At 45.1% G+C, this 12654-nt stretch overlaps 2 protein-coding genes across 2 annotated transcripts; both read left to right on the forward strand.

Annotated features, from left to right (window-relative positions):
* The first annotated feature begins 1954 nt into the window (after positions 1-1954).
* Positions 1955-7674, forward strand: ARL6IP1 (ADP ribosylation factor like GTPase 6 interacting protein 1). Its single transcript, XM_009566048.2, has 6 exons — positions 1955-2017; positions 3956-4089; positions 4651-4770; positions 5645-5762; positions 6311-6395; positions 6616-7674. Exons 1-6 carry the CDS (start codon positions 1982-1984, stop codon positions 6732-6734), a joined length of 612 nt encoding a protein of 203 aa, XP_009564343.1. The 5' UTR covers positions 1955-1981; the 3' UTR covers positions 6735-7674.
* A 456-nt stretch (positions 7675-8130) lies between these two features.
* Positions 8131-12392, forward strand: RPS15A (ribosomal protein S15a). Its single transcript, XM_054081037.1, has 5 exons — positions 8131-8253; positions 9126-9263; positions 9449-9528; positions 10957-11042; positions 12257-12392. Exons 2-5 carry the CDS (start codon positions 9131-9133, stop codon positions 12348-12350), a joined length of 393 nt encoding a protein of 130 aa, XP_053937012.1. The 5' UTR covers positions 8131-8253; positions 9126-9130; the 3' UTR covers positions 12351-12392.
* The last annotated feature ends 262 nt before the right edge of the window (positions 12393-12654 follow it).

The raw sequence follows: 12654 nt of genomic DNA on the forward strand, positions 1-12654 counted from the left end.
AAAAGGAGACTCTGCAGCCTCCCTGCACAGCCTTTTCCAGTGCTCCACACACAGTCTCTGTCCATTGCCCTTTGCCCTGTCACTGGGCTCCGCTTAAAGGAGCCTGAGCCCATCCTCTCTTGACACCTGCCCTTTAGATATTTATAAGCATTGATAAGATTTCTTAACGCAGTACCCAGTGCTCACATGCATAAATTGACCATTGATAAAATGGGTACTAAACTGGCAGTCCCACACCCACGGATTCGGCTGTTACAGCTGACACACAGGCTGCTTTCTTTCAAACTGATGCTGTGAAAAGCCGGACTCAATAATCAATGCCAGTTTGATTAAGTAAGGTATCCAACGTGACATCATGCAGACAGGGGATAGCTCCACCTAATGTGTGTGGAATTATTGAGGCTGGTTACGTGAATTTTTAACTGGTTAAATATTCATATAGATTCTGGGAAACATGCTACATATTCATTATTTTTCCTGGAATACATGTGTCTACTGTAATCAATTCTCTGAATTTATTTACATAAGTTTTCTCCCTTGGTGCACGTGCTCTGCCCTCTGGGTGTCTTCTTCGGGGTCTCTGGATGAAGGCTGTAGATCTTCCTCAGAGCTGAACTTTTCAACTCCCTTCTTGCACATGCTCTTAGACTCCTTGAGCTCCTTTCAAGGTTACATCCAGTCTAAGTTGGTTCTCCCTCTTATCATTGTGCTAGTCCCTGTTATCTGGCTTAATTAGGTACAGGCACATTCTGTCCCGTTCTTTCTAACCACAGCCTCGCTAGGAGCGCTTAGTTAGCCATAAGTGTCCAGGCACAGGCGAGCTAGAAGTTATTATTTGAGCTTATCTTACATATTAGTTCTAAAATCACAACATCTATATGTAATATTCAAATACATTATAGGTTAGCAACTTATAACAAATCGCGTTGCCATGGAAGCTATGGCTGCCCCATCCCTGGGGGCGTTCCAGGCCAGGTTGGATGGGCCTTGGAGCCCCTGATCCAGTGGGAGGTGTCCCTGCCCATGGCAGGGGTGGAACTGGATGGGCTTTAAGGCTCCTTCCGACCCAAACCATTCTATTATTTCTTCCTTCAAAACAAAGAGCTGTGCTGGAAAAAAGGTGAAACTGGAGGCGCGAGGGAGTCTGGAGGCCAGGTCCATGCTGTTCTCCAGCTGGAGGCTGCTGCCAGCTCACAGCACACATGCACACCTGACGCATGACAAGGAAAGGCAACTTGGTTTTAGACAGCACAGCATCTTTTACCAATCTGCTGGCCAATAAGCACTCACTCGGGCTGCGTGGGTCAGGATTTCAATCTGGTGAGGGGGATGGAGAACCAGAGGAGCGGCTGAGGCACCTGGGGGTGTTCAGCCTGGAGAAGAGGAGGCTGAGGGGAGACCTTATTGCTCTCTACAAGTACCTGTAAGGAGAGTGTGGAGAGGAGGGAGCTGGGCTCTGCTCCCCAGTGACAGGGGACAGGACAAGAGGGAATGGCCTCGAGCTGTGCCAGAGAAGGGTCAGACTGGACATCAGGAAGAAACGTTTCACAGAAGGCTCATTGGGCCCTGTCAGAGGCTGCCCAGGGAGGGGGGAGTCCCCATCCCTGGAGGGGTTTGAAAGACGGACAGATGAAGTGCTGAGGGATGTGGTTTAGTGGCAGATAGGAACGGTTGGGCTCGATGATCTCGGTAGCCTCCTTCCCCCGTTGCCTCTATGCTCGCTGTCCCCCCGCCCCCCCCGGTGCCCCCCGCGCTCCGCCCGCAGTCGCATTGCGACGGGAGGGCGGGGGCGGAGGCGCGGGGGCCTCTCGAGGGTTGGGCGGCTGTTGCTATTTGAATCCCAGCAGCCAATCGGAGGCGGGCGAGGCGCGGCACGAGCTCTGCGATTGGCCCGCGCGGATTTCGAGCCGACCAATCAGCGAGCCGGGAGGGCGCGCAGCCTATAAAGGGCGGTGGCTCGAGGGGGGCGCGGCCGGGCAAGATGGCGGAGGGCGACAACAACAGCGTGTACCAGCTGGTGAGCGGGCCGTGCGGGGGGGCTGGAAGGCCGCGAGGAGGGGGGCTTCAGCGCTTAAAACTGAAGTAAATACAGGAGTATGTGCAGGAAAATGCAAGAAAGCTGGGGAGGGGCTGTTCACAAAGGCTTGTGGTGATAGGACGAGGGGCAGAGTTAGTCTGGGCATAAGGAGGAATTTCGTCACGCTGAGGGCGGTGAGGCCCTGGCCCAGGCTGCCCAGGGAAGCTGTGGCTGCCCCATCCCTGGAGGGGTTCCAGGCCAGGTTGGATCGGCCTTGGAGCCCCTGAGCCAGTGGGAGGTGTCCCTGCCCATGGCAGAAGGTTTGGAACGAGATAATCTTTAAGGTCCCTTCCAACCCAAACTATTTTATGATTTTGTGGTATATCTCTTCAGTGGGAAACGGGAAAATCACTGTAAAAGCAGGTAAAGGTGCGTTGTTGGTCAGTGCTGTTCCTTGCAGCAGGAGGCACAAACTGTCAGCAGGGCGTCGAGTTTCCGCAGAAAATTGTATTGCCAAAAACTGTGTTGCCAAGATATATATGGTTTATGGGAGGGATGTGCCTTTCGGAGTAGAAGTTCACATTTAGTGGAAACGTCGTGTTGTTTGTCTAATAAAAACACTCTGTGGATAGGATCTGGAATGAAGATAGCGCTCACAAAAGCTGACTTAAAGTTTTCTCTACCTGGTTCAGTGGGAAACCAACTTACGATAGCCATCTTCTAGGCAGGTGGAGGCAGACTGTGATTTATAATGTTTATATTCCAGTCTGTTTCCCATTTATTTCTTTTCTTGGTTGTGGTGTTAAATGCAGACAGATAGAGGTCATAAAGCAAAACAGTTGCCATAAAATGTCTCCTGTAGAAATAAAGTGCTTGTTTTATTCTCCATGTGACTGTTTGTTTATAATATGAAGCAGATACGATAACTGGAAGATGTTCAGCAGCATGTCAGATCTTTGTTTACTCTTTTTTTTCTTTTTTGCTCCCCTGAACTGTAGCTTTCAGACAGCTTCCAGTGGTATAACACAAGAAAATTCTGCTTTATCATGATAGCTGCACACATCTGTCCTTGTTGGTGTCATGGTGTCAGGCGTCTTGTTTTAGTATAGCACACGGAATAAAACCTGCACTGCTGTCTCTGCACAGCACATGTGCAAGTCTTGATGACTCTTCACCTCTTACTACTTGGGCAGTGATCAATTCTATTTGTAATTATCTGAGTTTTTGTTATCTCGGAGATATCTTGTTGCACTGCAGGGGAACTGTTAAGCAGTGTTACAGTGGATGCCGGAGCAGGCAGGGTGTCCTTGCAGAAGATGTGTAGGGAAGAATGCAGGAATTATGCAGGAAGAAGAGTTTAAAGGCTGCCTGATCACTGCCTTCAGCAACCAGTGGAAAAACTTATTTGCAGCCCAGATGTGATCAGTCTGGGGAACTTTACTGTGGATTTTCACTTTTTATCTATCTTTTTTGTAATAAAAATACTCAGTATTGGATAGCAACTAGAAAGCTTCAGTTTAACGTGGTAGAGTTGTCTTTGAGAAGACAGGTGTTTTTAAATAGTTCTCATGTTGCATTTTTCCAGTTGTTGGTGGAAAACTTGAGAGTTTTTAGCTGGACTTAAAAATTTAGCCTTCTGCTGGTCCAGGAGTAGGGAGTACAATACTTGGGACATTAGGTGAAAACACCTTGGTAAAATCTGGGGAAGAGTTATTGTTTGGTCTAATAATATATGCTGCCAATTTGTTGGGATCCTCACTATTTTAAAGTATCACTGCTACGATATACCTTGGTACAAAACTTACAACATCATTAGTAAGTTAATTACTCACAGAGGTTTGACTGAGATCTTTAATTGTGACAATTTTTAGCTATTTTGAGTGTGGGAATTAATTAGGTACTCTGATAAGTAATAACAGTTTTCTTCTCTTTGCATAGGCTTCGGAAACTGCTAGCCTGGAAGAGCAATTGCAAGGATGGGGAGAAGTGATTTTGATTACTGATAAAGTTCTTCGCTGGGAGAGAGCCTGGTTTCCTCTGGCGCTGATGAGTGTTGTTTCCTTTTCTTTTCTGTAAGTAGGTTGTGGGGGGAGCCTAGAACACCATTGCACTTCCATGGTTGTTAGCAAACCTATTAAGTAAATTAGTGAGACATCTTTAAAAATCTAACGGGAAGGCTTGGCTCTTACTCCACCTTCTATTTCTGAATGTGTGTGAACATTGAAAAAGAGAAACCTGAAGTACAGAGACCAGGAAGTGACAAACTGAAGCGGGGGCAGTGCTTTTGCTCTACCCGGTTATTTCTTATATTTGCTCACTGATCCTCATGTTATATTCCCCTGGTCTCAGATTATGAGACAGCAATAATAATGGTGAACTTCTAGTGATCTTCATATTGTCTTTGCTGTATTGCAGCATTTTCTTATCTAGTACGTTAAGAAAATGTATTTTAAGTCTGTATTTCTGTGTAATAGAGTTGAAGTACTTAAATTGGAGAATTTTTTTTGAGGTTGTGGACAAGAGGGTAGGCTTGCTGTTTGAAGTCCTGAGCCAAACCGAAGAAGTGACTAAATATGTCTAGTATCTAGCAGTCTAAGCATCCAGAAATAATATCTGTCATCTTCTTTTGACAGGATGATCTACTACTTGGACCCATCAGTTCTTTCAGGTGTTTCCTGTTTTGTTATGTTCCTCTGTTTGGCTGATTATCTTGTTCCTGCTCTCGCACCTAGAATCTTTGGCTCTAACAAATGGTGAGGAAAGCTTTGAATTGAAACTGTTTGAGTGTAAAGTGTGAACTTTATCAAAATGCACATATCAAATGATTACTTTGAGTCATTGTAGTGAGAAGTGTGAAATGTCTATAATATGAACCGAGGACACAAGTAAAATGACCTTTGTTCTTCTTTCACTGAAAGATAACTACTGCAATATTGTTATTGTTCCTTCTCTTCTAGAAATATGAGATTTTTTGAAGGAGTAGGTATGTTCTTTGCTCTCCATTAAGGATACTAGTTAGTTCTGATAAGCTAGTTTTTAGCAATTGATGCATAATAAATACTGAGAACTAAAATTATGAAGAAGAATGTTGGATTAACTTTGGAAAGAGTGTCAGTAGTAAATATGATGGACAAAAGTAATGCAGAGGGTACGAATGTGATCATAAGTGATTGAAAGATTTGAAGGGCAAGGCTTCTATAAAACCAGTCATCTCGAAGAACCTTATTTTAACTAAATTTTGAGTTAAAAGTAAATTTTAGTGTATCTGCTTTGAGATGACTACTAGATAAGTGTTCTTGTCTAATAATGAACCCAACATAAAAGCTAACATAATACGCACTGGTATCATCTGTGCATTATTTGCATGTATCATGCTGGTATTGAGTTGAAATTGGTGGTGTTCTGGTTTGAATGTGGTTGCTCTTTGGTGTTCAATTTAAGAATGAATCTCCAGAAAAATTACATGGGTAACTGCGTGGCAGTGCTCAATAAAGAAAAGGTTTAAAACTTAAGTGAAGCATATGGTAGGATAAGTGCTAGATACATTTTTATTGCTGGATAAAAGCTATGAGAGATTTCAGCTGAAATCTTTAGTTCTTATCTCTGGCTTTTTTTCCTTAATAAAAGGACTACGGAACAGCAGCAAAGATTTCATGAAATCTGCAGCAATTTGGTAAAATCTCGTCGTCGAATTGTTGGTTGGTGGAAACGTCTTTTCACGCTGAAGGAAGAGAAGCCTAAAATGGTACTGAGTACTAGTTCATTTCTGTTGTCTTAAGAATTTATTGAGTTTGTTTTGTCTTAAGTATTTTAGGAAGGCACGTGTCTGAATAGACTCGTATTTCCAACCAAGAACCACCAGTTTTGACTGACTTAGTGCCAATCAAACATGGTCAGTTTTTGGAAACACAGCTTGTTTCTGGCATACATTTAACTGTCCAGGAAAATGGGTCTTAGTAATGTCATCTTAGGTTTGTAAACTGCTGAGTTTACTGCCCTGCAAACAGCTTCAGGTACTGTGAGGCTGAAGTTGTGTCAATGAGGAAGTCGTAGTCTGGCTCTGTGGGATATCTAGGCAGAAAAAAAGCTGGCTTTCTGTAAAACTGGTGTTCTGAAAAGAATTGAGAACATGCAATTTTCATCTCAGTTTTAAAAATTCTGTGGGTAGGTATCGTGTGGAAGAGCCAGCAAACTTCAAGTTGGTTTTAAATGTTGAAGTGTTGCTGGATGCTTAAAGGGGAGGGGGAGAATTGCCAGCAGACCTCTGGTAACTGTGCACTTTCCATTTTTCAGTACTTCATGACCATGCTTTTTTCTCTTGCTGTGGTTGCCTGGATTGGACAGCAAGTTCACAATCTCTTTCTGACCTATCTTATCGGTAAGTGTGCAGCATGCAAAAGAAGCATAACATTTTTGTTTGCTGCCTGAAATGGTGTGGGGCTGGTAGAAGTGTTTTTGGATTACATGGCTTTTTGTTGCAGGGTTGTATTTTTCTATTTTCAAGCAGTTAATGGGGCTCAAGGGAAACAAGGAATTGCGAGATAACAGAAGCTTGTTAAAGGAATATAAAGTAATTTCTTTTTCTTCCTCCTCTCCAGTAAGCTTCTTGTTGCTGTTTCCTGGACTAAACCAGCATGGGATCATTACAAAGTATGTTGGAATGGCGAAAAGGGAGATAAACAAACTTCTCAAGCACAAGGAAAAGAAAAATGAATGAAGACTGAACTGCTGTTCACTCCTGTGAAAGGTTTCCTTGGGAACAGTTTTGAGAGTTTAATGTATAACTAAGACAATAGAAGTTGTGTTGCTCACTGGCTTTTTTTTTTTTGTCTCCTTGATGAAGTGGAAATGTCATCCTAGCAGCTGCCATGGGTTTGTGCCTCTCTTGCTGTGCTGACTAGGCTTCTGCAGCTGATCTTGAATGAAATATCCCAATCTTTGTACAGAGCTTTGTTGTCTTCACCAGATGAAGAGGCCCTGTGAATAAATACCCCCACTCCAGAAACAGCAGAGCTGTAATGCATGATAACATTTCTGTTACTGCATTAGTGTCACTGTTAATTTATGGCCACAGGAAGTACAGAAGGCAGTTCTGAAAGCTTATGCCTTTTGCAGGCTTGTAACTACTGATTCTTGAGTAGAGTGATCATAGCTGAGAGTGCACAGCCAGGGGGGCAGAGGGTGATTCCATTGTCTCACTGAATCTGTTTGCTTTTTTTGGCTGCATCTACCAGACTATCTGTTGAGTGAGGGTCTGGAATATTTAAATCTGTAGTTCAGTTATTTAGCTGTAGTGTAAACTTCAACTCATTGCACTGAGACTGTAGTAAATGAGTTAAGGTGTGAGTTAGTGTAGCAACTGATTGTTCTGAAACCTGCTGTTATCGCGGAGCCGTGTCACGTGTTTGGTTTGGTGAATGTTGTTGTGTCTGTACACAAAATCACCTGGAATGTGCTGGGTTTGTCTCCTGTAAATATGCCTGAATTGTTTGTGCTTTTCTATGGCCTCTCCCTCCTTTTTTAAAACTGAACTTTTCTCTTTAAAAAGCTAAAACCTGTGTTAATGCATTTTAAGAGTTTCCCGTTTTAAAATGAACCCTCCTCTGTGTCTGTTGTAAACTATTGAATAGATAAATACAGACTAAAGAGAAACTTTGCGAGCCTTGGTCTTTATGAACATAAAGTTGTGTCTGTGTGTCTTCCGAAGAAGGCCTGGGAATGGAGTTGCCGTGCAGGGATGGTGGTGGTGCATGTGGTGTCCTGACGGGAGAACACCCTCTGTTTGCACCGTTACCGGTGGCGGCCGTGTGCCTGTGCTCCTGTCCCCTGGACCAAGTGCCCGAGGGCTGTAAATCGTTCGGTAGCGCTGAAGCGCGACCGAAACCGTTACCTGACACAGCCCAGCGCGGGGAGCGGCGGGAGGCCTGGGGGCCGCGGCAGGAAGTGCACCGGGTGAGGGTTCGCGTGGTGCCTTTTGGCCCTCCCGCCCTGCCGTAGCGCCGCCCGCCGCGCAGCGTTCCTGTTGCCGTGGGGACGGGGGGGGGCGTCGCTCCGGAAGCGCGCAGCGCCCCTCTCGGCCAATGGGGATGAGCGGGCCCGGCGCGAGGCGCGCCCCAACTGGGACGCTAAGTCTCGCGAGATGACGCGGGGCGCCGCGCGCCGCCTGGAGCCCGCGGCCCTCCCATAACCCCGCGCGGGCGCCCGGCCCCTTCCTTTTCCGCCATCTTGCTGCACCGGTGAGTTGGGGGACCGCTGGGTCCCGGCAGCCATCCGCCGCCTTCCGCCACCATCCGGGCCCCGCCGCCGCCTCTGCCCGCCTCGCCGGGTCCGTGAGGGTGCGCTCGACCCGTCCGGCCCGTTTTGAGCCGTCGCTGTCTCCCCTAGAGCTCTCGGGAGCCTCCGGAGTGGAGGGTGGGGGGCAGCGCCCCGACGCCTGAGGCTCCGTAGAGATGCGAGGCGGGAGCCGGGGCCGGGGGCACCGCAGGCTCAGGGGAGCGGGGCCCGCGGGCGGGAACCGGCTGAGCCTGCTCGCTTGTTGTCCCTGTCCTCGCGGTGAAGCCCTCGCGTGCCGCCCGGGAGCGCCGCTGTCAGTGAGTGAGCGGGGCTCGGGGGGCTCCTGTCTCCGTGGCGAACCCGCGAGCTGTGCCCGGTGGCCTCACAGAGCTGCGTTGCGCTCGCGTCCTGCAGGTTCTCCTGCAGCAGAGGGGCGGTTGTTATAGTCTAACACCGTGTGTGACTGCGTTTTGAACAGGGCTAACCCGTAATTGGGTGTTGAAGCCCAAAGCGATTCACCTGGGAAAGGTGTCAGACTGATGGAACCTTCTATAAAAAGTGTTTTTCAAATCTGTGTGTACGTGTTGATGAAGTGACATTTAAATAAGCAAGACACATTTCCTAACTTGTTATCATAGTTGTGAGTCCTCTTGGGCATACCAGAGTATGTGACTTGTTCTGCTTTTAAGCCTAAGAATGCTTAAGGAGTTTCACGTAATTTTCTGTTAGTCTTAGATCTTTTATGTCTAAAACTAGCTTTAAAAAAGGCACACTGCTCAGTACTTCTGTGTTGAAAAGCTGGTGTATATATAATAGCCTCTCTTCTTCCCCACAGGCACCATGGTGCGCATGAATGTTCTAGCCGATGCTCTCAAAAGCATCAACAATGCAGAGAAACGTGGGAAACGCCAAGTTCTCATTAGGCCGTGCTCCAAAGTAATCGTCCGGTTTTTGACTGTGATGATGAAGCACGGTAAGTGTGGAGTGCACGGTGCTGACTGGTTTCTCAGTCATGGTTTCTGTGGATGCTGTTGTGTTAAAGTGCTTTTTGAATGACTTAGGATGTTTGAAATAGTTTTTTACAACGTAGTTAATTTTGTTGTATTAATATAGCTAAGCATTATTTATTTGATTTGTTTTTTTGCTTATCTTGTGTAGGTTACATCGGAGAATTTGAAATAATTGATGACCACAGAGCTGGGAAGATTGTTGTCAATCTTACAGGCAGGCTCAACAAGGTAAGATTAGTCTTCCTGAATTCAGTTCTCTAGAAAGCTGTTTAAATTACACTTTTGTGTTTTTAATGTTTGTCTGCTCCAGTTCTTAAAGAATTGCTTGTAAAGAAGGTGGCATTTATGGCATCCGTGTAAAAGTAATGTGTGGTGTTACCAATGTTTATCAAGTGCTTGTTCATTTTTGTGGATACATACTGGTATGATTGACTGATATGTAAGACGTTTTCAGGGAAGTCATCTTGTAAGTGCTGTGTGTTGTCTTTGAAGGCTTTCTGGCTACCCATGATTTCTTGCTTCAGTACTTAAGTTCTCTGGAAGGCTTGTCGTAAGGGATAGGAACTAAGTTCTCTCTAGTTGTTGTCTAATACCTGTAAATGTTGTGAAGACGAGCGTTCTGCTGCTGGATGGACTTTGCTTGCAGTTGCGGGAAAACTGAATGTTTGTTAATGAGTGGTTTTTAAATTCCTGGGGTGGATGAGATATCCAGGTGTGTTATGGAATTTTTTTAAATCCTTTTGTCTCAAAGTCTTGAGCTGTCCAATTTTGTGGTGACTTGCTGAGCATCCTTGTTTCTTACTTATTCAGGCGAGACATGGTTCCTCAGTAAGGAAATATAAAATATGTAGTCAAAATGTGATAGGAGCTGTCTCCACGGTGAACAAATATTGCAGCAGAAAATGGCTTGAGTGTAGCCAGAGAATTTTCACACAACAGATTACTGGTGTTATGTGTCTGTAATAAAAGTACTGTATGTCAGTTTGGAGTGTAGTGTTCCTTGAACTCTGTGGGATGGTTTTGTAAAAGATCATGCAGAGTGCAGCTGGATATAACGTTTCTCTCAGTAGTGGCTGTAAGGGAACAGTTGTTTGCGTCAGAAGAATGTCCATCGTGCGGGGAGTATCCTTGCTCTTGGATGTTTATTGAGATGGTTGGAGCCAGTAAGGTAACTGGAGGTGGTCATAGTGGTATGGTCAATAGTACGATTAACTTGAAAACTTCAGTAACTTTTGTGCCTGTTAATTTCTCCTATTTAAATCTACAGGTGTTCTTGGTAACTATGTGTGATGATTAGAAGTAGAACATCACTGAGTAATGTTGTGTTCTTTGATAATGTAGGGTGTTTAGTAATCTCAATAGTTTGTGGAGTGCTTTGGTGCTCTCCCATTAATGTGTTAATTGAGCTTCAGCAGTGTAAGTCACCCTGTTGAGGTGAGGAGGAGATGGGGAGGCTGAGGAAATAACAGGGGAAGAGCTGTGTGAGAGTCAGCTTATCTGGGAGGAAGCACTCATTTGTGCTATGGGCCTGATCTTTTAGAGCCAAAAATATTTCAAATGCGGTTGTTAAATTCCTTTGTTAATTGAATTGGAATGAAAACTGTACAAATCCAATTTATGAAGTTCTTCAGTTTGTAATGGAATTTTGTTTTACAGTGTGGTGTCATCAGTCCTAGATTTGATGTTCAGCTGAAGGATTTGGAAAAGTGGCAGAACAACCTGCTACCTTCACGTCAGTTTGGGTGAGTATGGAGGAGAGTTTACTCTGCATCATGCATAAAAGTGTAGGGGTTTTTATTACTCTTTCATACTGCCTGAGTTAGACTCATCTGACGCCTTTCCTCTCTTACCGGTCTGGAGAAAATACGAGTCTAAAAATCCATCTTCCACAGAAATGTGCTTTATAACCAATTTTAAAGAGGTGCTGCTAAGCAAGGACCTATTTTTGCTCAGCTTTGTGTTTCTACAGTTTAGCAGGAAAATACTACTTTTCTCTTACTTATTTTAATTTTATTAGTGTCCATTTACAGATGGGGGAGGAATCAAGCAAGTTATCAGGTCAATGGGAGTAGGTTGTGCTACTTTAATTAAACTTCCCGATCGTGTATAAATTGATTAGATTTTAAGGTATGAGAGACTCAGAGCTTCTGTTAAACAGATCTCCACAGCACTGAAAATCTTACTGGTACAGAGTATGTTTTTCCTTCCCAAAAGTCACCGAGTCAAGAGTGATAAATCTCAGTGCACTGGGATGACAGAGCTGGAAGGGTGCTCGGGGCTCAGCCAGTCCGTCCCATCAAAGGCAGGATTAGCAGTCCCTTGCTGTTCCTTCTCCTGAAGTGTCAGGGATGGGCTGCTTGCTTTGGCTGTACCTGTATAGGCTACCAGTGTGTGTGTAGTCATATTGAGGTTTTGGGGGGTATTTGTGGAGGGGTGGGACGAGAGTTTCTGGGACACGAAACTGTGAAGAGTGCCAAAAATCCAAATGTTGTCAGTAGCAATGGCTCGGGCTGCTCCAGTTCTCAGTCCAGATGCTCCTCCGCATCTGTGCCCAGTGCTCAAACCAGACAAAGCATTGAGGGTCGGGGAGCCGTCTGGCACCGTGGCAGCTCTGCCTGCTCTGAAGATAACTGTCTGCTTAAGATAGAAGCAGACTTTTTGTAAGAACTACAACAGCTGAACTGACTTTACAGTGGGAATGCACAAGAAAACTTCTTGCTGAGACTTCTGCAAATGCTTGGAGCACAGAAGCTTATAAATGTCCTTTGTGTGCTGCAGGGGTGTACTTGTATGTGGAATTCCTTTGTTATTGTCCAGTAACCTGCTCTTAGTTCTGTTAGGCCCAGTCCTACAGAAACCAGTCTTACTCTGGTAATATAGAACTGAAGTCAGTGCTGTCAGCGCTGATTGAGCGTAGAGCAGAATGATAAACCAAGTGGTTTTTCTTTCTTTGCAGGTACATTGTACTGACAACCTCAGCTGGCATCATGGACCATGAGGAGGCTAGGCGAAAACACACAGGAGGCAAAATCCTGGGATTCTTTTTCTAAAACTTGTAAAAAAAGAGGATATTAATAAACCATTCAAATGGACTCTGGTGTTTCCAGTCGGTATTTTAATGACTCGTAGCACTACCTCAGTAGTGATTGTAACAGGCACCTCTTCAGCATTGCCCAAGTTCCATCTATACTGCAGATGACATTCGGGTTCCACACCATTGCTGGTCACAATTTTTATTTCTGTTAATAACGTAACATACTTTGAGTAATTACTGCTTGCATGACAGTTACAGGTCATTTCAGAATAGGCTCAGCAGGGAAGCGCTACTGTTAAACGGCATTCTTGTCTGTCATG

Source organism: Cuculus canorus, chromosome 15 (genome assembly GCF_017976375.1).
Source record: "Cuculus canorus isolate bCucCan1 chromosome 15, bCucCan1.pri, whole genome shotgun sequence".
NCBI lineage: Eukaryota > Metazoa > Chordata > Aves > Cuculiformes > Cuculidae > Cuculus > Cuculus canorus.

What these genes read in the sequence shown, in the direction of transcription:
- ARL6IP1 (XM_009566048.2), top strand. Translation starts at nt 1,982, where the DNA reads ATGGCGGAGGGCGACAACAACAGCGTGTACCAGCTG. An exon ending in ACAACAGCGTGTACCAGCTG is followed by an intron (nt 2,018 to 3,955) that starts GTGAGCGGGCCG and finishes CTCTTTGCATAG; the next exon opens with GCTTCGGAAACTGCTAGCCT. An exon ending in CTTTCTGACCTATCTTATCG is followed by an intron (nt 6,396 to 6,615) that starts GTAAGTGTGCAG and finishes CCTCCTCTCCAG; the next exon opens with TAAGCTTCTTGTTGCTGTTT.
- RPS15A (XM_054081037.1), top strand. Translation starts at nt 9,131, where the DNA reads ATGGTGCGCATGAATGTTCTAGCCGATGCTCTCAAAAGCATCAACAAT. An exon ending in TTACAGGCAGGCTCAACAAG is followed by an intron (nt 9,529 to 10,956) that starts GTAAGATTAGTC and finishes TTTGTTTTACAG; the next exon opens with TGTGGTGTCATCAGTCCTAG. An exon ending in CTACCTTCACGTCAGTTTGG is followed by an intron (nt 11,043 to 12,256) that starts GTGAGTATGGAG and finishes CTTTCTTTGCAG; the next exon opens with GTACATTGTACTGACAACCT.